At 35.1% G+C, this 24279-nt stretch overlaps 2 protein-coding genes and 1 pseudogene across 2 annotated transcripts; all 3 read left to right on the plus strand.

The window, feature by feature from the left end:
* Positions 1-8663: 8663 nt before the first annotated feature.
* On the plus strand, positions 8664-10336 carry LOC120130687 (transcription factor MYB105-like). The gene is made up of 3 exons (XM_039147874.1): positions 8664-9198; positions 9282-9788; positions 10085-10336. Exons 1-3 carry the CDS (start codon positions 8682-8684, stop codon positions 10318-10320), a joined length of 1260 nt encoding a protein of 419 aa, XP_039003805.1. The 5' UTR covers positions 8664-8681; the 3' UTR covers positions 10321-10336.
* Positions 10337-14033: 3697 nt separating this feature from the next.
* LOC120131093 lies at positions 14034-17933 on the plus strand (annotated as a pseudogene).
* A 1562-nt stretch (positions 17934-19495) lies between these two features.
* LOC120131128 lies at positions 19496-22302 on the plus strand. The gene is made up of 8 exons (XM_039148206.1): positions 19496-19598; positions 19852-20105; positions 20313-20384; positions 20838-20902; positions 21102-21258; positions 21562-21642; positions 21770-21859; positions 21968-22302. The coding sequence occupies exons 2-8, from the start codon at positions 19857-19859 to the stop codon at positions 22076-22078; spliced, it is 825 nt and encodes a 274-aa protein (XP_039004137.1). The 5' UTR covers positions 19496-19598; positions 19852-19856; the 3' UTR covers positions 22079-22302.
* Positions 22303-24279: the final 1977 nt, after the last annotated feature.

A 24279-nucleotide genomic window follows, 5' to 3' on the forward strand; every position in this document is an offset into this window, starting at 1 on the left:
AAAATCAAAGGCACGATGTTTGGGTCATCACGAGGTACAATGGTCCGCACACGTGTTTGCGAAACTTCATCGAACAAGACCACCGACTATTGGACTCCGATGTAATATGTGAATACGTGAAGGCGATGGTTGAAAATGATCCAAGGATATCTTGTTCAGTGTTAGCTGCATCTATTCGAAGCCAATTTGGATATCAAGTAAAATATGGCAAGGTGTGGAATGCGAAGATGAAGGCAATGAAGCTGACGTATGGAGATTGGGATACATCGTACAATGAGCTACCACATTTGCTACAAGCAATGAAGCGATTTATCCCAGGAACCATAGTGAAGTCTCAACCATGCCCGCATATGACGAAGAATGTCAACTTCTGCCAGGGAAGAAAATATTTCATAGACTATTTTGGGCATTCAAGGCATGTATTGAAGGATTTCCATTTTGTAAACGTATGATCCAAGTAGATGGTACGTGGCTGTATGGTCAATATAGGCATGTACTTTTGATGGCAGTTGCTCAAGATGGTGAGCGAAATATCTTCCCAATTGCATTCGCCATTGTTGAGGGAGAGACAACAGAGGCTTGGGATTTCTTTCTGACCAATCTACGTCAATATGTCGTTCGTGAAGATGGAGTTTGCTTGATATCCGATAGAGGAACTGGTATTTTGGCGGCAATTGAACGACCAGGAAGTCGTTGGATACCTCCGTATGCATATCCGACATATTGTATCCGTCATATTGGCAAGAATAGTATCGACCAATTTCATAACGCACACATTCGTAGCGAGATAGTCAGCATGGGTAAGTTTTATTTTCAATATTTGTGCATTTTTACATGGTTTTTTTAATTGCGGTTTAACACAGTATATTATGAAACAGGATACGAACTACGTCGACCAAATTTTGATAAGAGATTGGAGAATTTGAAGGTATTTTACGATGATCAGCGTGTTTGGAAGTGGGCTTCAAAAATACCGCGGGAAAATGGTCACAAGCATATGATGAAGGTCGGAGATACGGACATATGACCACAAACCTTGCTGAGGCCATTAATTCGGTACTAAAAGGTACACGCCATCTCCCAATTGCGAGTGTGATGAAAGAGACGTACTTTAGATTGGGTAAAGTTTGGTCGGACAAAGGCAAAGAAATAGAGAGTCTTATAAATAGAGGTAAAACTTGGGCTCCTACAGTGGTGGAATCAATGGAAGCAAATGAGCGATTGGCAACATCAATGGTTGTTCATAATTTCGACCGAGTTGGTCATACTTTTGTCGTGTCGTGCATACGCCGTAACGTCGGAGGAGAAGACCAAACATTTAGAGTTGATTTATGACATAAATGGTGTGATTGTGGTCGTTTTCAGGCATGGAAATATCCATGTGCTCATGCAGTCGCAGCATGTATGTATGCTGGTGTAAGCGCATACACTTATGTTGATGAGTGCTTTCACTTACGTAGGATATTAAATGTCTACAGCTATGAGTTCAGACAGATACCAAATGAATCATATTGGCTCAGAAAAGATCATGACGAATGGCTGCCAAATCCAATGCTTCGCATAAGTCCAAAGGGTCGACCTGAGTCCACTCGTATTCATACCAGTATGGATTTCCATGCTAGAGAGAGAGGTCAAACAAAGAGATGCGGATTATGTAGGGGTGAAGGCCATTCAAAAAACAATTGTCCTAATTTACCAAGATATAGGCCTCATCATTAGTAATCATATATATTTCTATGTATTTATTAATCATTATAAAAATGATTTAATAATGATTTAAATAAGTAATGATTTGATGATTTAGTAATGATTTGATAATAATCATTATAATAATGATTTTATAATAATTATTTAGTTATTATTTAGGAATTATTTATAATAATGATTTAATACTAATGATTTAATAATTTAGTAATGATTTAATACTAATGATTTAATAATTTAGTGATGATTTAATACTAATGATTTAATAATGATTTAATACTAATGATTTAATAATGATTTAAATATTTAATGATTTGATGATTTAGTAATGATTTGATAATAATCATTATAATAATGATTTTATAATAATTATTTAGTTATTATTTAGTAATTATTTATAATAATGATTTAATACTAATGATTTAATAATTTAGTAATGATTTAATACTAATGATTTAATAATTTAGTGATGATTTAATACTAATGATTTAATAATGATTTAATACTAATGATTTAATAATGATTTAAATATTTAATGATTTGATGATTTAGTAATGATTTGATAATAATCATTATAATAATAATCATTATAATAATGATTTTATAATAATTATTTAGTTATTATTTAGTAATTATTTATAATAATGATTTAATACTAATGATTTAATACTAATGATTTAATAATTTAGTGATGATTTAATACTAATGATTTAATAATGATTTAATACTAATGATTTAATAATGATTTAAATATTTAATGATTTGATGATTTAGTAATAATTTGATAATAATCATTATAGTAATGATTTGATAATAATCATTATAAAAATGATTTAGTAATAATCATTATAAAAATGATTTAATAATGATTTAAATATTTAATGATTTGATGATTTAGTAATGATTTGTTAATAATTATTATAATAATGATTTTATAATAATTATTTAGTTATTATTTAGTAATTATTTATAGTAATGATTTAATACTAATAATTTAATAATAATGATTTAATAATGATTTAAATATTTAATGATTTAATACTAATAATAATGATTTGATACTAAAAATCATTGTTAAGGTTAAAAAAACTAGTCTAATTTCAATAAATAATTTGTAATAAATAGCAAACGAGTTTACAATTGTTGTCGATGCCGGGGTGTTGTTGAATGATAATGTCGGGACGGACGTCTGATACGTTGTGGCCGTTGTGGCTCAGGAGTATTATACCCATCCCCCTCATTCATTGGGGGTATTTGAACTGTCATGTGTTCAAAGTCATACGTCGACGAAAACGTAGGAGAATAGATGGGTGCCTCAGGCTGTACAAACTCTGGTATGTATGCCGGGACAGTAGAATCATCAACTGCGTGATGCAACGATTGTGGTGCGCTATTATCCACATCGGTCATTTCCGCTTCAGGTTGTAGAGATGAACTCCCACTCCCACTCCCACTCGGTAGAGAGTATTCAGCTTTACCAAATCTTTTCTTAAACCTCAAAAATTGTCGCCTCTCTACTATTGTTGTGAGGAACGGCTTTCCATTATCCAAAAAATAAGCAAGGTAAGCCGAAGTATCAAAATTAAAGTCGTCGTCTTGAATGGCGTCAAGAGTTGGCATGAATGAAGCCCTATTGTTCCAAGCATTAATGTAGGTTGCATGCTTCTCAACCCAATTAATGCTTTCTTTACGACGACCACCAAATCTGTGTAGGTCGTCATGCGTCTCAACCCAATTCACTGGACGACGACCATCTAAGTTTTGGAGGAGGTCATGATCCCATGGACTTCGCGGAATAGGTTGGTGGAAGTGGAATTGCCTCAGCACTCTATCCCCAAATTGGATCTCAACAAAAGCAAAATTGATCAATGGTGTAACAGCACACCAATATTGAAACCCATCTAAAATATCGTGCGGTATCAACGCAAATAATTCTTCATTCATGTATGGTCTCCAATTAAACTGTAAAATTACAAAAACAATTTAATGTCGATCTTAATGTTAATTTAAATAATAATTAAAAAATACAGATTATGCATACCTCCTTTTTGGCCTTAATGTCGATCTTCAACCTGAACTCTTTAATGTTATTGTGCACCAACCATGTGCCTTCAATTTTATGCCTCCATCTGTATATCAATCAAAACAAAAATAGAGACATTTTGTTCAATAATTTTAATCAAAATAAATATTTTTAATTAATATTTTATATTAAAATAGAGGATTCATATTACTTTCCGGCAAGTGGAAAGTCAACCGCAGTCCGACTAATCGGTGTCAAAAACGGAAGTCTATGCCAAGCCCATGATTGTAGCAGCAACAGACATCCACCGATTTCTACTGTATTATTATCATTCACGACCAATGACGCCTTGCACATCTCACTATACAAGAATGCCAATATCGCCGAACCCCAGCTATATTGCCTACAATTCTCAAAATTTGTTAAAAAAAGAAGATACTGAGTGTGAACATAACTACCGGATTTATCAGGCATCAAAATTCCCCCAATCAATTGTAATATATATGCTCGTGTTGCATATATAATTTCGTGCTCCGTACTATTTGATTGAAGTTGAAATTCATTCTTCAACCATGACAACCTCACCCGCCACCCTTTACACTCTGGTGGTACGGGCGCTTTCCCAAGAAACAAGTTGCAAAGTTGTTCCACCTTATTAAACTCATGTGACATTACCACCGGCATCCCATTAGTTTGGACCCCGAGTTGCATTGCCACATCCTCCAAAGTTATAGTGCATTCGCCACACGCAAATGAAACGTGTGCGTTTCTGGTCTCCAACGTTCAATCAACGCACTGATCAAACCTGGGACCAACTTGTAATCTCGCACAAATGTTATATACCAAAATCCAGCCTCTTGCAAATTTTCTTCTATCAGTGGGTGTGGCTTGGGCACTTTATGTAGTCGAAGACGAAGGACTCGTTGCTCGTCCTCCTACAATTAAATATTTCAAAAAAATTATCACAATCATAAAATAATATTCAAATATTTATTAATTATAATTCATTAAACAAATATTTTTTTCACCATTATTCCCAAATGACTTGAAATATGTTCATTGTCAAGCCTCAACAGTGGAATTTGGTCAGCCATTGGAATGAATCTGTAAAAAAAATTATTCAACAATATTTAAAAAATCATTTAATATAATCTAATATAAACTAACTAACTAATTTTCAACACAAAACTTTAATATAATAACTTATAATATAATAAACTAATAAACTAACAAACTAAACTTTTTAAAATATAAGTTAAACGTAAACACCAAACCCTTAAACAACTAATAAAATATTTTTTATATAACTAAAACTAACTAATAAACTATTTTTTCATTATAATATACTACTAATAAACTTACTAACTAATTTTTTATATAATATATATTCAACAAACAAATATAACTTAACTATTTAACTAACAAAAACTAATTAAATAATTTTTTTATATAACTAACTATTAACAAAACAAACTAATTAATTATTTTTTAACTATATAACTATCAAACATATACTAATTAAATAATTTTTAATTTATGTATACTATAACTTAAACTAACAATCATATAACCCTAAACTAATAAACTAATTAACATTTATAATAATAAACTAATTTAAATATAAACAAATTTACCTTATCTCACTTTCTTCTTCTTACTTTCCTTTCTTTCTCCCTTTCTTTCTTTCTCGGCTGCAATCTCTTCTCCCTTTCTTTATTTCTTTTATGTGAGATCTTTCTTTTATGTTCTTGCGATTTGCACACCCCATATATAACTGGCTGCCTCAATTATTTCACCCACAGCAATGGTTCAATTATTGTGCATGCATGGTCTCGTGAGCTAGGATCACATGGCATCAATAGCTGTAGGCATGCAGCGGGGAGCAGGAGCACGTGAAGTAATCTTGGTTGCATGTGCATGCATGGTCTCGTGAGCTAGGTGACGCCGGGGCGACCTACAAGGTCGCCGGGACTACATGGCGACCTACAAGGTCGCCCAGACTGCATGGCGACCTCTCCATTGGCTGGCTCGTCTGCATGGCGACCTCTCCATTGGCTGGCTCGTCTGCATGGCGACCTCTCCTCGTATAATACTGCATGGCGACCTCTCCATTGGCTCGTGGCTCGTATATGGCTTGTATGGCTCGTATGTCACCCGTATGGCTCGTATGTCTCCCGTATGTCGCCTGGATTGCATGGCGTCCTACAAGATCGCCTGGATTGCATGGCATCCTACGAGATCACTGTAGAATTCACCCCATCCCAGCAATTAATCTGGAATGTGCATTATATCGTGAATAAAAAAGTTCGAGAACATTATCTCGTGAATTCACTCCATTAACACTATTAGCCTTCATATTCCTGTACACTAACAACTACAGAACACCAAAAGATATGCATGCATGATGATGGTGGTGGCAATATACATGTGTACATACGGTCCAAATGTAGTGCAAAAAAGTTTACCTGCCACTAGTGCTATTATTTTACAACAAATATGTGATGGTGGGTGTCTGAAAAGTTGGAGACCGAGGCGATACATTAATTGTACCTCTTTGTCTTTTACCCGAAAATATAATAACAATACGTCCTTTGAATTTTCAATTTGGTTGTTTCATTGCCTTGGCCTTCTTCGGTTTGGTTGGGTTCTAACACACAAACAATCTTTTGTCATGCCTCAATATCTTATGTCACAACTTACCAAACTAACTTCCCCTTTCCATTGTCTGCAAACTGGACCACTTATTTCTCTCCCCTAATTAACATTACACCTAATTTCGTATCTCATATACGTATAGAGCTTGTACAACAGTGTAAAAGTCCAGATCTGTAATGGGATCATCCATTCAGTTTAACTAATATAAGGTTAATTAGTTCCATAAACATGACACAAGTAAAATCAACTGTTTTTACCAGTTCCCCATGTCATGATGACATCAAGACAATACTGTAACCTTACGGCAGAAGCAAACAAGATCCAAGTCCCCACCATTATTACTGTACACGCTCTCCGGTGAAACACACAGAGCTGACAATTATAACCAATCTTATTTATGAGTAAACTGCTATGATGAAGTTTCTGTTTTAGTAACTAAATTATTGAAATATTCTGTTTCGATCACTTTGCTATCAAATAACTAAAGACGTACATTAAAAGAGAATGAAGTATTAATATATCAAGCTTTGAAATGAAACTTCATCGATTTTGAGCGTATTTTATGGAAATTCAATTTTAGAATAAGGATGAATAAAATGCAAAAATTTGATATTAATTTTACCGCGAAATATAATCGGTGATAGACAATGATTGACTATTGATGACAATAAAAAATACAACATCAAAAAAATAACATGTTTAAAATTTTAAGTGGCAAACCGATACATTACTAAAATTTAGTGTCTAAAATAATTTCATTTTAGACATCAATCGACGTAGCCAAAACAATATCGCTTCGATGTTATTAATCACATTAACAACTATTAGTCATGTCATCACAATCTTAATGATGAAATAACATAAATTAATGTAAAATTAAAATTTAATTTCATAATTGATAAAATTAAAATTTCAATTATATCAAAGTTAGTGAATAACGTTTAGTGGTGTCTTTACTCTAGGATTTAATACGTTTTGTTTTCAATATTTCAGATTTCAGTCATATTAAAAAAGTTTGACTCTAAATTTAATAGAATAGTATTATACGTAGAAATCTCTGGAAGAAGGTTTTGGAACAGAGACTTTCTCCAAACTCATCACATCAGCAGCAATGATGATAGTACATTCCTGTCAGCCTCTGCGAACCGCATTAAATGGAAAGATTGTCATTTTGGTTTCCAGTTAGCAAAAACCAAGTAAAAAATATAATAAAATCTGGAATTTTGTTCATTACAATATTATTCACCAGTTTCTCTCTCATTTTGTCTTGTGAAAAGGTAGATGACATTCCTTGCATGGAAATATGTTTATGCTTTTAACTGGTTTAATTGAGGTTTTGTTTGAATATGCCCAATAACTTTTACTATTTCAGAAGTTATTTCTTTCACTGATCTGACCCATCACACAAAAAAGAAAGTTTGTTGCCTATTTAGGTTCCATTAGAGGCGTCCTTCTTTAAATTATGAATGGTAAAAGAAGCCGAAGAAGAAATTAATTTTTTCTCTGATGCATCCCATTTCTGACACATACAGTGATATGTATGTACGTGATTATATACATATATCATACATCAGGATTATTTGTTTTTACTGTTCAGGATTGTGAGATTAAGGGAAAAAGAGTGAATACCCTTTTTACATTTGTTTGTAAACAATTATACAGAATATTTGTTTCTAATAATGGAGATCAGAATTCAGAAAATGAAGCTAGATACGAGAGACATGCATATGGTAAATTCTTGGCTCAATTTCAGGTGGTTAACTGAACTCTACGTTAAAAACCCAATCCTCAAGTTAAAAAATCGTATAGGGACTGAATATAATTTGATAGTAGGGGGGCCTGTTTTGTCAAGTTTCTCTAAAATCTTTTGGCTTTGAAAAGAAAGGTGTCTTAGACCTGCACAACCCCAAGCTTACACACATCACATTATGAGTCTTTCTTGTCAATGTAGAGAGGGACAGCCTTAGAACCCTCATGCCCATCAGTGAGGGAGTGAGGGAACTTACACACGTGTGAATGATGGAAGGGGACATGGAAATTTAATGATATATGGGGGAACTAGTTAACTACTTTAAGGCTTAAAATACTGTTTTTAGTTCATTTCCTTTGTAGGTTTTTCTTACACACAGAGATCACCACTGGTTTTCTCTTTTTATCTTTTCCACTTTTTCCCAGTGTTTCACTGTTTGTCAAACTTGGTTCTCGGTTTTTCTTTTGTTTGTTTGAAATGTATCTGATGCATGTGTGTGACTTTGTAACAGTTGTATAACAGCATTTGTCAGGGAGAGTAAATGAAGGCATGGTTAACAAGTGTGTTGTTATATATGCACCACCACAAGACAACATGAATAATGGACTAAGGTGTTGCTCTTCCACTATTCCTTCTTCTTCTTCTTCTTCTTCTTCTTCTTCCTCTGGTTCTTCAATGGGGATGGGTTATCCAGACATGGATTCGCTCTCTCTCTGTCCAAAATACGTTGACCAAATGGCTCCTAGGGGTTTTAGCTTCTTGGGGGACTGTAAAGCAAGGGGCTTTGAGGAAAACCATAGCTCTGATGTTGTGGAAGGTCAAGGTTCTGATTGCAGTGATGCGTTTGGTGAGAACAGTAAGACCATTATTAATCTAAACACCAACTTAAATGAAGGGAACCCCAATGAGAATGCTGTAAGTGGCAAGGAAACTGATAGTGGGCAGTCAAAGCTTTGTGCCAGAGGCCACTGGAGGCCTGCAGAAGATACTAAGCTTAAGGAACTCGTAGCTCTTTATGGCCCTCAGAACTGGAACCTTATAGCTGAGAAGTTGGAAGGAAGATCAGGTAAGATAGTGACCAAAAAAAGTCTTCTTCTTTACTTATGTAAAGACTAATCTGATTTTTTTTTTGTTTCATTGTGGTTGAAGGTAAGAGCTGCAGGCTAAGATGGTTTAATCAATTGGACCCTAGGATCAATAGAAGAGCTCTTACTGAAGAAGAAGAGGAGAGGCTAATGCAAGCTCATAGACTTTATGGTAACAAGTGGGCAATGATAGCGAGGCTATTCCCTGGAAGAACTGATAATGCAGTGAAGAACCATTGGCATGTGATTATTGCTAGGAAGTATAGAGAACAATCGAGTGCGTACAGGAAAAGGAAGCTGAGCCAATCTGCTTACAAGAGAATGGAAGAAACTCCAAACTTTGTCTGCAGAGATGCAACCACTAAAGCTGAACCACCATCACTACCACCACCAGCCCCATACTGTCTCAACATCCCCAATAGAAGACTTGGAACCATCTCCCAATACAAGTTTGGAACCTTCAATGATGATGTTTCACCCCACATGACCAGTGGGCGAGAAGCAATCTCAAGCAGCGAGGTCCCTCACTATGGCTTTTCTCCACAACAAAATCCTTTTGATTTCTTCCCTGGTGGGTCTTTCTTTGTGTTTTACTTCCAAGCTTTCTTTGTTATACTATGCACAGTTATATGTGGTATTTGGGTTTTTGTGCTGCTTCTCGTTGGTTTCCTTCTGGAAACCTACCTCGAATTCTTTACAACAACTCCTTTGATGATTTTTGTGTTTTAAATTGTTCTTTTACTTTCTGACATTGACTGATGTAACCGTTTTCCTTTACCTTTCTCCTTTGCTTGCCTTCTCACATTACAGTCACGTTTTGTCTTTGTTTCTCTACATTGTAACTGGTGTTTGGAATTACATTTGCAGCAAATCTCACGAGCAATGACATGACGGGTATGTTCAACCAGACCAGATCTTGGGACAAGCCCATTGATGAACTCCAATTCTATGGTTTTTATCCTCACCACCACCAGGGTACCTCAGCACCAACAGCTCAAATTTCAGGCTGTGAACCTTCATCGTCAATGGCAGCAACAGGCAGCAACCACTGTGAGACCGTTCCACCCCCATTCATTGACTTCCTTGGAGTAGGAGCCATATGAAAAAGTTATAGAAAAACAACCCAGAATTTTAAAATGAAGAAAAGGGCTTCCAGCTTAATGTGGAAGCGCTCCAAGAAAACTGAGAGGGCCATTTAGAGGTAGAAGAGAAAGGTGACGGGTTGATGAATCTGTGCATCAGTCTGTCCCATAAATCGTATCCCCCCTGCATCCTTTTTCTTGTTATCCTCGGTCTTTCCATAAGTTGAAAACAAAGCAGTAAAATTATAATTATGCCGATTGCCGGTTTCTTTATCGTTTTCCCTATAAGAAAACTCCATTGTCTATGGGGTTTTAAGTTTTAATCACAGCTATGAACCAGGGGGTAAAAGTCATTGCTGTAATGGAGAAAGCATTATATTATTTATCAACTATGTTCGTTCCTTAATTTAAGGTTTTCTTAATATTTTCTTAGTGGATAAAATCATTACAAAAGTATGAAGGAATACTTTCTAAGATAAAAGGAACATACGAGTGGCATAAAATTTATGTTTTTCTTTCTGTATGATGGTGAAACAACAACTTATGATGATGAGGTAAAAGAGAGACAAAACAAGAAACTGAAATATCAAATAAAGACGCATCATTTTGTCATGGGACTGCAGTGTTTAGGCACAAATGATGCAAACCAGAACAAAATTTCACCAGCCTTTGTTCCTCCATTGCCGTCTTCCGTTTCCTTACTAGGGTTCATGCTATAAACATGGGAAGATGCATTGTCTTGTTGCTAATCTTGACCTTCAATTGCTCTGCTAATCTTGTTATTCCCTTGAAAAATGAAACTTTACAAAACGGTTAAAATTTGGAGTTTCAATTTAAAAAAATTCTAAGTTGACGATGAACAATAACAGCATTATTTACCAAAATAAATAGAAGAGAAGCAGGAAGGGATTTCACTGATGAGCAGACTCGGCTGTTTTCTGGCAAGCCCAATATCCTTTTCTATTTTTCCTTGGTCTTCGGCATATTATTGGGCTACATGTACATCTTCATCAGCTATATATTTTTGCCAATATTTTATCCAAAATTTCAGCTCGTCTCCTTTGTTATCATTTTCCTGAATTTGACCCCCGTATTTTCATCTTTCATTTTGCCATGTTGCTATTATCGTCGATAGAACATTCGGACGCTTTATATTGGAGGGATAAATTCATAAAATTTTAAGTAGAAAAAAACTTATAAAATTTTAAGGATACAAAAACATATTTTTAATAGAAAATATAAAAATATATCTAAGATATATAGAAATTTAAATTTTTTGGAGGACAATGGCTCCTATCCGTCCCCCTCTAGGTCTATCCTTGATTTTTGTGTATGCTTGTGTTTTGTAGATTCTTTTACCCCCTTGTACTACTGATGCGCATGACATGAGATGTTTCATGCATGTTATTTCCTTACTAGAATCAAGAAGTTTGATTTATGTCATACTGATAACGTCATTCACTGTTGGGGTTACCGTGCTTGACACTATTTCAGCTGAACTGAGCTTACCACTGAGCTTGTCCATCATTTTTGTTCCCTCTTTTGCGTATGAACTATGAGCTTGCCCCCGAGGAAACTGTTAAGACACTTTTGAATAACATTAATACCATGACCATTTATTCATGTCGTCTAATCATAATGTTGATTTATAAGAATATTGTTTACTCGTGTTTTCCTTTGTGTTCTTTTGTTGACAGATGCAACACCAAAGAGTGTGATGAGGATCATGGGGATTTCTGGACTCACTTTGTATAATCTTAAAAGCCATTTACAGGCAATTCAATCTTTCATCATATAATCATATCAGTACAGTTAAATTCAATGTAAAAAGAAAAAGAAAAAACAAAGCTCTGTATTTTTCTTGCAGAGAGATGCGGGCTGGGAAAGACCCGACAGACAGAATCTGACTTGGCAATGATAAACAAGATGGTGGACTTTAAGAATTCATTGTTTGTCGTATCTATATTCATATATTGAGTTTTAGAACATTGTAGTTATATATACCATGAGATGACTATCCTTACCTTACCTCATTATATATGAGATTATATATGAGAACAAGGACATCCATTTTTTAGTTATATATACCATGTTATATACCAATTTCAGTTTAAATAGCTGATTTTATGCTGATGCATCAATGCATATAGATTAAGCTGTTTCTCCATCTTCAGGTTCAGAGATATTTACAGCTAAGATTAAGAATTGAAGCTAAGGGAAGTACTTGCAATCAGTTTTAAAGGAAGCACAAGAAACACTTGCTGGATATAGCTCCTCTTCTGTTGGTGTAGAACTTGCCAAAGCTGAAGTCTTTATAGTCTCAATTGTTGACAACGGTTGCAGAAGTTCTTCGTTTTCGGAACTAACCAAGGAAGGAGGTTCGAGCATAATGGAAAGAGAAAGAAAACCTATGAGAGGCTGAGGCACTATATGCTCCGTGGAGAGCGAAAGAGGACGAGTAACACTAAAAAATGAAAATATTTGTACCCAAAATGTTGAAACTTTTCTTAATGGACTTTCACCGAGAAAAGAAGCCTTTGATTAGTGGTTCAAGCAATCAAGCTAATGGAAAAGAACAGAAGTATGAATAATTAATTGGCATGTTCTTGAGGGTGCTTCTTTCTTCACAGAATCACCTTGAATCATAAATTTTCCTGGAATATTCTTATGCAAGAAAGAAGATACAAAGATTATTCAAGTAAGAATCAACTCTCACAGATTCCCACATTCGGCATGGCTTCTATGGATGCCTTCGAAGCAGGCGGATGACCATCTTTGTTAGCCTGGCCACGTAACAAGGCTTCCAAATTTGAATCCCCTTGGATCACCACCATGCCTTGAGTAAATGGATTGATGAGGACTATTCTTTCACGTTGGGATGCTTCTTGATCTGGGTCTTCACGGTTTTCTCTTGAAACACTGTTATTATTACTGCTGTTGTTGGAGACACACAAGATGAAAGGTAGAAAGAAATAGAGGTCTCTTTGTCTCAACAACCATTCAAACATAGAAGAAACTTCAGGTGCTTCTGTTTCAGAAGCCATAGGAACTTGTGATTTGAGGGCGAAATGAGAGACTTAGGAGGAAAGAAGACAACTTGATGAACAAATGTATGAACTTTTTAAAGAAATTAATGAATGAAAAGAACAGACTTTTGGGAGATATTATATTAGTGAAATTAGTGGAAATGAAGAACTGGGGGAGCCCACAGATTTGAGATTGGTGAGGGTTGTAGCCTTGTAGAAAGATCTGGAATGTTGATTTGCGTGTATCCGAAACCGAAAGCGTCCACCTTAAGCAAGTGCACATGGAATTGACAGAATCTCAATACCTGAGAGATTGGTTATGCAATTACTTTAGTTTCTTAATAACCCCTAAAACACACAAGAGCAAAGGCATCGAGGCATCTGAAACAAGCTCCAAGGAAGCTGCCGCCTTTACTTGGTTGTTGTTCAACCTCATTTTGGCTCTCCAAGTTCTCTATATTTAATAAAAAACTTAAAATTTGGGCTATGAAACAAGACTAAGTTCATTTTGAACGTACTCTATGTTTGGCGCATTCTTCGGACCCAACCGAAGATGTTTCCCTTCCGCGTAAAAGGTGTCGGAGGTTGGAACACAGACTCAAAAACAAAACCAGAAAAAACTTAAAAAAAATGCAGATAGGAGAGAGAGGGCTCAAACAAACCTGGTCACTCCCTTTCCAGGTTAATCCCAATTCGAAAGGGAAAGAGCCCTATAATATATCTTATTTCTTTCCATTATAACCTTTTATTTTATTCAATTTCGGTTAGAATTTGATTTTTTTTAATTGCAAGGAAACAAAGTTTCTCCAGTGGTTAACAATCATATGCTCCTCCTCCACCAAAGTTTGATCTTTTGATGCGACGATCGCATGCCCGAAACCGGATTGAATCCAAATCGAAATCGACCACCAACCCCACGAAAAATGGATACAATAAAGCTCCAAATCCGATCCAATTCCCGATCCACTGCTCTTTTCCCTCGAAACCCCCGTCAAACCAGGCCATTCCCTTCTTTCATCGCAGTTTCAATGGCCATTTCCCTCGCTTTGTTTGCTTTTGTTTACATATTCTTTTTCTCCTCCAAAGATTGCGTCAAGTACAGCATCATAATTGACGGGGGAAGGACGAGGATTCACGTGTTTAGGTACAGAGTTGACGGGCACAGAAACTCTATTTTCGATTTTAAAGAAGGATTGGAGAGCTTGAAGGTTAATCCGGGATTGTCGGCGTACGCTGAGGATCTGGAAGGAGTTGCAGATTCGTTGGAAGAGCTTTTGGAGTTTGGGAGAAGGAAAGTCCCGAAAAACCAGTGGGGAGAGACTGAGATCAGGTTAATGGCGACGGCGGGGTTGAGATTGTTGGATGATGAGGTTCAGGAGAGGATTATGGAGCAGTGCAGGATGGTGCTTAGGGTGGTTTTAAGTTCCCCGACGTCTGGGCTTCCGTTATTACAGGTAACATAATGTGCTTTGCTTTGTGCGGGAAATTTTGATGTATTAAGAATGGGACATCAATAAGTAGTAAAAGGTAGTATAATTGGAAGTCGATATGTTTCATGGACAGGCCTTGAAATGCTAATTGGACTTAGGTAGTAGTATAATTGCTCTTTAAATGAGCAATGGGAAAAAGCTAGCAATTATGTCTTGAATGGAAGTGAATCAGTGGCTTGAGTATTTGATCCCTGAACTAGGATGATAGTTTTGTTTGTCCTGTTTCTCTTCTGGCTTAAGTCATGTAGCGAGGTAGTAACGATAGGTATGGATAAGGATAATTTCTTAGGAGTTAGTCTCTTTTCATGATGTCTATATTCGTATGTTATTTGTTACATATTCAGGGCTTAAATAAAATCAACTCTTGTTGTATTGACTATCGATGTTGGAAGTCTTATAGTTCTTGCTATTGTATTATAGTTTCTGGTCCCTGATCCATATTTTGAAGCTAGCTAAGTTTTGGATGCTATGACCTAGGCTCTGATGAGGGAGTATATGCTTGGGTTGTTGCAAACTATGTCCTCGGTACTCTTGGAGGTAATCCTCTACGCACTACTGGAATTATTGAACTTGGTGGGGCATCTGCTCAGGTTCGTTTTTTAATCTTTAAACTTCCTTGATTCAAGATTCTTTAGTTGAAATCTTTTCTTTAGTGTTTTGGAGACAGTTAAATTGGATTCTTAGACGCCATAATTTGCAAGTCCTCGATCTTCTAATTAGTGACATCACTAACTAGAGTTCCTTGAAGTTATTTCTTGTTTATACTTCAAACAACAAAATTATCTGCATATTCAGAATTTAAAAGATTCTAGAAGCAATACTTTTCAATTAATTGCAAATGCATTGAAGGACATATATGTCCATTGCTTAAGATCGCCATTAAATTAGTTGCTTGACTTATATTCAGGTAACCTCTTTCCCAAGTGAGACTATGCCTTCTGAATTCTCACACTCCATCAAGTTCGGGAATTTCACTTACAGTCTCTATAGCCACATCTTTCTTCACTTTGGGCAGGTAACCTTAGCATGCATTAGCTTCTTTTATTTATTTTTCCGGTTATGGTTGCTGTGCATATGTGTTCCAAATGTTGGCATCATGTTCAAGAAAAACGGCTTAGATTGAGAATACATATATTTCTGAAAGTAAATAGTACTGACTGACTATCCTTTTGCCAAGTGTTTTTCTTCATGCCTTAAAAGATAGTAGTAATAATAATAATTGCTGGCCATCTAATATCTAATTAATATTGGTATTGTTTCAATATGGTTTTGCATTTGATTTTTGCAGTATGTCATTACAGATTCTGTCAAAAAATCAAAACTTAAGTTTTTTTTGTCATTTTCCAGAATGTTGCACAGTTGTTGAGGGAATCACTTATCAAAGGAGATTTCAGTCCAGGTATGTTTCAAGACATTTTCTTTCTGTTAGAATTCACGGGCTTTGAAGTGCTTGAAGAAGTCTTGGAATTTTTTATTTGTGCTTTGAACTCAAAGTAGGAATTCTAGTCTTATTGAGTTGTGCTTAAATCATCTCTCGAGTCTTGCAATGTTAAAGTTTGAGGAAGAGATATATTTGAGTATGGACACTGTTTTTATATTACAGTTTTGAGTATTTAGGTCGGGGTTAAATGTTTAATTCTAACTGTTCTTTTGTATTCTCTTTGCTCGTTATGACTTCTCATGCTGATTGTGATAGAGGTTTGGAGTTACTAGTTATTATGTGTTTATTGTTAATTATTTATTCTCTTACCTCAATGCAGCGGCTGAATCTATTCATGAGGAAATGTATACAGATCCTTGTAAACCTAAAGGATACTTGCCCGGGTCATCAAAACTTTCGTTAGGTTCCATGGCTGAAAAAAGTAAAAATATTTCTGAATTTCAAGCTATGGGTAACTTCTCCGAGTGCAGATCTGCTGCACTAATGCTATTACAAAAAGGAAAAGGTTTGGAACTATCTTAGAACCGCCACACTGATTATGTTACCTTATGCCACAGGATAATAATCACTATATATTGTGACATGCAGAGAAATGTTCCTATGATCGCTGTTACTTGGGGTCAGTTTTCATGCCTAAGCTTCAAGGCAATTTTTTGGCTACAGAAAATTTCTTCTATACCTCAAGGGTATAATTATAATCAGTCCTTTTCTTACAGGCTTATGCTTGCTTGATCACTCTCCCTCTTTCCCATTCTCCTAATTTTTTTGCACCTTACATGGATCATTTTAGTGCACATCCTGAACCTATGTAATGTAGGCTTGGGTGCACTTAGTTTGTGTTTTGAAATTTCTTTCTTTCTATTATCCTGGTGGATTAGTTCTTTAGGTTGCGCCAAAGGGGCTCTTTCCGATCTAATCATGACTGGCCAATATTTCTGTGAAGAGGATTGGTCAAAATTGAAGAAGAACCCAATCATTCGATGAGGAAGATCTTTTGTGCTACAGTTTTTCTTCAGCATATATCGTGGCTTTACTTCACGATAGCCTTGAAATTGCTTTGGATGATGAAAGGTATCTTTCCTACTCTGCTGGTTAAGTGTCCTCAAAATAAAACGGACCATTTAAGTTCAATGATGCTTAGGGTACCGTGGCATTCCACCATACGAAAATATTAAACTGAGAGTTGGTCAATAGTTGTATTCGTTCTCTGATCTGAGATTCAATCTTGAACAGGATCAGCTTTGCTAATCAGGTCAATGATATACCATTAGATTGGGCCTTGGGAGCTTTCATATTGCAAAGCACAACCAACACAGCTGTGCATCACGCCGACTGGATAGCTCATATCATCGACACCGATTCAACACTACTTTCCGTTATCGGCTTTTCCGTGATATTGATGTTAACAGCTTGGTCTATATCGAAATGGAGGAAACCCCAGCTGAAGACCATGTATGATCTCGAGAAAGAGGAGAGGGTATTAGTTTTGATGCTTCCTTGGCTTCTGGTGCCCCACCTAAAGGGCATCATCATGGCGCAGTGGGAAATGTAAGATTGATATCCAAATTGTAACATTTTCATGGGCGGGGAAATAGGATAAAAGTATTATCGTAGATTGTACCAAAATCCTGAGCCTATACGAAAGGAACATAGATGGATGGGTTGGCGGGGGAGTTAAACTCGACTTAGGGTGAGTGATGAATACGCCAAAGTGATCATGTTTCCTTTTTAATATATATTATTCTCATTCATTTTTGTAAAATCAATTTCACAAATAGATGCTGAGCCCTTCCCCAATTAATTTAGATTTAAAATGTACCATCCCCAAGCCCTAGTGTTACTTCTAAAATGAAATTATATATATATATATATATATATATGAGTTAACGACATGTTAATATTTATTTATTGGATTTTAAAAATGGGTCTCTCTATGGTGCATACATTTAGGACAAATTTACTTGTGGTTATTAAGCTTTTACGATATTTTCATTTGATCATTAAACTTTTAGAATTTGTATCGAAGTCAGCGAACTTTAAGATCATTTCTACTTTGGCTACAACCGTTAACAACAACTGATGTGGCATTTATTAAATGTCACTTAACTTTGGCTTTTTTGTTTTAAGTCCATCATTGAATTATAAATCGATACAATTTTAGTATTAAATTTTAAATTTTGTTAAAAAGTTATCACCCATTGATTTCTTCGTGATCATTTTGTACATCGATGAATTCGTTTTATAATTATTTTTCTAGAATTTTTTTAATTTGTGGGCTTTCTTGTACTTGAGGGGTTGAAGATGTTTGTTCAAAAATAGAATGATGAGAAGTATTATTTCGAGAAGATTTATAGCATGCCTCAAAGTTAACCACATCAGATGATTTTCAGAGGAGAAAGAGCTCACAAAATCTTCAAATTAAATTTTAATATTCTTGAGTGAGTTTCATGAAAAATCAATTTGAAGAGAAAAAAAATAGAATAAAATGCAAACACTATAGTATTAATTTTGTTATGAATGATGATCGAAGAAGGGTGATAATTGATTATCAATAATGACATAATAGTTCAGTGTCTAAAATTATATCATTTTTAAGTAATGGTAAAATCAATACACAAATTAAAGAATTTATATGGCCTTAGAGAACACCGTTTAAACATTAACATATTCACTTGAGATGACCAATAGAGATTGGTTCAAGTAGTAAGCAGTTTGATATTGCTTAAGCAAAGTTTTGAGTTCGAATAATTGTGTATACAAAAAATTCTTGTTGGGAAATTCACCCACCAAAACCAAGTGCGACGGGTCGGTCATGATTAGTCAAAACAAAAGTCTTGAAACTGAGAGGGAAACAAAAATAAATTCACTTAGATGAAATCATTTTAGTCAAATCATCAAATTAATTGAAATTATTGTTGGTATCTATGCTTAATTTATTAGGCAACGATTCAATAGTATAATTGTATTCAAAATTAAAATTTAAGGTTAAAATCATAATAATTTAGTGTTAAGTGATAAATCCTATATAAAATTGAAAATTAAATTATATCTATTTGAGGTGTAGTTTACCCTACATTTTGACACTAAAAGTTAAAGCGTGTGAATTTCAAATCACCATGGGAGCCGTTTTCGACAGACGTCAGCACATGCCTCATTGTCGTCGTCGAATATCTCACAAAACTCTTCCTTTTTAAAAGAATCCAACAAAATCTGCTATCATCGAAAGAATTCAAGCAAAAACGCGTTTGTAGTGAAAAAGAAGAAGCTAAATAGCAATTGTGCGTCGTATTTTTGGTGGTTTATTTAGCAAGCAGAAATTCCCCCAGCTTTTTGGCTAAACAGGTAAAAAAAATTCTTATGGTTTGAGTCAATTTTTCGTTGCTCTCTTAGTCTCTTATCAGATTCCTTTATTTATTTGTTTTTCATTCTCTCATTTGTTCGGAAACCTCCGATCCGTCGCTCTTGCTCAGTGCGATCCCGGGTCTTTTTTTTTAAGTTATGCTTTCGCTATCATGTTGATGGTTTTTTTTTGGTTGAGTCGTTGAATTAACTGAAAGAAATTGAAACTATATATCTATATTTGTTAAATTTGTAGAAATTATGAGTGATCACCTGGTGTTGTATGTGGATCGTCTGGCGAGGCCGGTGCACGTGCATCCAGTTGGATTGGAGGCTGGTCCCTCGACTGAGATTTCAGCGGAGGAGAAGGAGAAGAAAGATAAGCAGTTTGTCCAAGAAGGCAACGAGGAGGAGGACCCGCTTATTCAGGAGGCGGAGTGCCGCATTTGTCAGGAGGAAGATTCCATTAACAATCTTGAGACTCCTTGTGCCTGCAATGGCAGCCTCAAGGTAATTCATTTCTTTTATTTGTTGTTGAATTGATCAAGATTCTTTTTAAGGAATAAAAACTGCGTTTCAGCGATTTGGCTTTCACTTAAATTGACCTCATAAAAAATGTTAATTTCTCAATCAGTGCTACTTGTTTTGGTATATTTAATGATATATGAAATATTCCTATGGTAGAAATTGTTGAGTTTAATGTGTTCTGAATTGCAGTATGCTCATAGGAATTGCGTGCAGCATTGGTGCAACGAAAAAGGAGATATAACTTGCGAGATATGTCATCAGGTATCTACTTCTGTTAATCCTTCAAAAAGGAGATATACTTGCTACTGGATAACATTTTATGTTGTTAAAATATTTTGAACTCAACGTTTAGGCCTTTAGTTTCTTCAAAGAATTCAAAGTTCAGGATTTTGAGCAAGTTGTGGTGAATAATTCTCTAAGAAGGTGAATAATTTGCTTTTACGAAGAGCTCAGTGGAGTGAAAAAAAAGGAAAGGAAATGAATTTTGGAGTGTGTTTAGTAGTAAAGATTATTATTTTCCTCCTAATGCATAAATGAATCATTCCGAATTTGAATGATAGAGGGGGTGAAATGTAAGAGATGTTAGGCATGCGTACTTACAAGATTATCTCTTTTTTAAAATTTTCCCTTTTAACTTGATTTACCAATAGTATAATAGATATTTGGTTGTTTTGGCTCCTTGTTGACATAGTCCGTCTTTAATTTACTCTGCAGCCATATCAACCTGATTACACTGCTCCACCTCGCCCCCGAACGGAAGAAACAACTATTGATATTGAGTAAGTTTTCTATTGTCTCTTGTATCAGTTTCTTAGGAAATGATGCTAAGTGGACTTTTTGTATTGGTAAAATCGAGTATACGCCGTATAATTTACAAAGCATGATGTCCACTAGAAACTTTGATCTAAACTTGCTAGAAAGCAATTGTATGACCTGTTCGGGAGATTCCATCATAATGATTACATATCTATCTTGTAGTGGAGGCTGGACAATCTCTGGCACCCCTGTGCATTTGCGTGATCCTCGCATTTTGGCCATTGCCGAGGCAGAGCGACAATTTTTGGAAACTGGATATGATGAATATGCTGCATCAAGTGCCACTGGAGCTGCATTTTGCCGTTCAGCTGCTGTAATTGTAAGCATTTAGCTATGAATAAATCCTCTGGACTTGTTGAATTTCATACAAGACATGTTTAGCAAGGACTGCAAAACACCTCATTTAAGCGAACTTAACATTTTGCCTTGAAGTTGGAGAATCATCAATTCAATTTATAAATACATATAGCCATGTTCAAGGAATTGTTTTGATAAATTAATATGGAGAAAAGAGCTCGGCTAAGGTGTATGAGCTTTTTAACTGGAAGATCTTTACGTTCTTAGGAAATAGGAAAGTATTTCTCTTTTTTTTTAAGATGGATGATTTCCCCCATTGTTCCAGTTAATGGCACTTCTGCTGTTGCGACATGCAGTAACTGTTCCAGATGCCGATTCAGATGATGATGTATCTTCATTTTTCTCTGTAAGTTTTTACTTTTTACTTGTATAGTTGCATTCCTGTATTTTCACCTATGCGCTTCTTAAACATTATGCATTACAATTACCATACCATGGAGCCATGGTTCTTAAAACTGTTTGGTTTCTTGCAGTTTTTCTTACTCCGAGCCACTGCGTTTCTCTTGCCGTGCTACATCATGGCTTGGGCCATCAGTATATTACAACAACGAAGGCAAAGACAGGTTATTATTATTTCATTACTTGACAAAGACTTCCCCTTTTTCATTTTACCGATCCTTCTTGCTTTTCTCCGGACCTCGTTATCAAAACGTGTACATTATCTGTATCAGGAAGCAACTGCCACCCAGGTTGCTTTTGTAGTACAATCTGGGCAAAGTAGGGGCATGCATTTTGCGATAGCATCCGGACCTGCGGTGACTCCCCACCAGGAAAACGTTTAACTTATAGGAGGCACGATGAAGTCCTGCACTGACTCCCAGATAGATTGTTATTATGTGTATTCCCTTAGTCCTTCAGATTGAGCCACGAACGTGAGTTGGAGTGGAATTTGCATCTGCTGGTGTGCTGATGTGCTGATGTGCAGTAGTGGTAATTACGTACCTAAGTCTGAAACCCGAAACCTATTCGGATAAATCCAAATCTGATCTTGATCTTCATTTTACCCTATGGCAGGCTCTCAAGATATTCAATATTTTGTTCCCTTTTTATCTTTTAGGAAATCTTATCTTCTTGAGTAATATTTGATAGAAGCACATAAATTCAATTAGGTGAATGCTGATGATCCACCCCTAACTCCCAAAATAAAAGGACTTTGTAAATTGTGATAATATATGGGTAAAGTATATTAGATATCATTAAATTTGTTAAAATGATTTTTTTTAATCAACGAATTTTTTTAAAGTTATAGAATAGTTATTAAATTTTTAAACAATGGTAAGGTAATCATAAAAACTTATTGATCTATTATAAAATGATCATTAAAATTATTAAACTATCATAAAATTATCTCAAATTTATCAAAACTTATTGTTCTTTTTATAATTTACAAAGATGATTGGATAAATGTAATAATCATTTTATAGTATTTAGAGTTTTATTGACTAAAAAAATTATTTAGTATAATTCAATAATCTCTAACATATGTTAAATATAATAAAAAGCAGGGGTCTTTTTGTGGGTCCAAATCATTTAAAGTATTAGTGGCAGTGGACCATGGAATCTGGTTCTATAGATTAAAAAAGAGAGGGGAAGATCGATACAACACGAGGTGTTTCAGCAGGGAAATTAAAGGCAGGGAAATTAAGGGCCACTTCTAGTCCTACTAGCTGTCACAGGCATTGAATTTGGGCACTTTGAGTCCTTAAAACCAACCCCCTCAATTAGGACATGGTAACAAATGCCCCATTATCAGGACAATAATCCTCTTGTTGGTTGTTCTGATAAACACCAGTTGCAGGGTCTGTTTCACGGAGAAAAAAAATAGCAATAATTTACGGCTGCTTTATTCTTACTCATCTGTAACGATTTAATCTGATAAAAAAAAACGAATTCAATTCCATTTGTAGTCAATGAGTTAGCCAAGTTTAAACATGTTATAAGTCTAATTGAACTATTTATAAATTTTACTTTGATTATCAAAATTGTGTAAAAAAATTAATTAAAAGATATTTATTGAGTAATTTAATCTAAAGTAATATTTTTTTCCAACTAAAGAAGATAAAATTGTTTGAACACAATGAATTCTGATTCGATTTAATTTTATAGATTATTTTTCGAGTGTAGAATAAAGTGATAAGAGATCGATCAACCTTATCGATACGCATCCCTAACTGTAGAAACCAACGAAAACCAAAGCCGGAATGGTAGTCTTTGTTTCAACAGTATACTAGTGCGCGTGCTTATTTGATGAATTATGACATGATTGTGATTAAGACAATGTTTTCATAGCTTAATCCTAGAGTCTTTGAACATTGTATTCTTTTATAGCCTGATTTAGAGCTCGTGTCTTGTCATTTTTCGTGTCCTGGAAGTGATCAAGACTCATCCTCCTCTCTAAAGCCATTAATGTGATTATACCAAGTTGTATCAATAAGAGATTTGATTTTTGATGCCTCTCTACTCCACTAATCTGATCGTGGCTATTAGATTTGTTTCTTAGATTCTAAAAAAAAAAAGCATGATTGAAGAACGGGAATTGGGGTGAGTTTGCAAAACATAAAAGACAAAACCAGACCATATTTTCATTAGGAAAGGAGCCGACCAAACCATCCTAGATCTCTTGCCGATTTTTTAACTCTATTGTCCTCATCTTTAATCTATGTGCTACTCTAGTCTTTGGTTCATGAATTTATTGTATTCTACTCTATTTATGAACTGGTAATTACAGGTTCAACTAGTATAAGTCTCTTAAAACAACAAACTGAAAAAAAAAATTAAGAGACGTTATCTTAAAATTCATTAACGTAATTTTAATGTGATCTTAGAAACATTATTTCACTGATCAGCTTGATTTTATTCTTGGAGAATAAAAGCAACAAACTGGGAAAAAATATTAAGAAAACCAAAGAGCACCGCCTATTACAGGGAAAAAGATAAAAAAAAAATATTACACGACACATGCAAGTTCCGTCGATCACTAATT

Source organism: Hibiscus syriacus, unplaced genomic scaffold (genome assembly GCF_006381635.1).
Source record: "Hibiscus syriacus cultivar Baekdansim isolate YM2019G1 unplaced genomic scaffold, ASM638163v2 tig00001674_pilon, whole genome shotgun sequence".
Taxonomy (NCBI): domain Eukaryota; kingdom Viridiplantae; phylum Streptophyta; class Magnoliopsida; order Malvales; family Malvaceae; genus Hibiscus; species Hibiscus syriacus.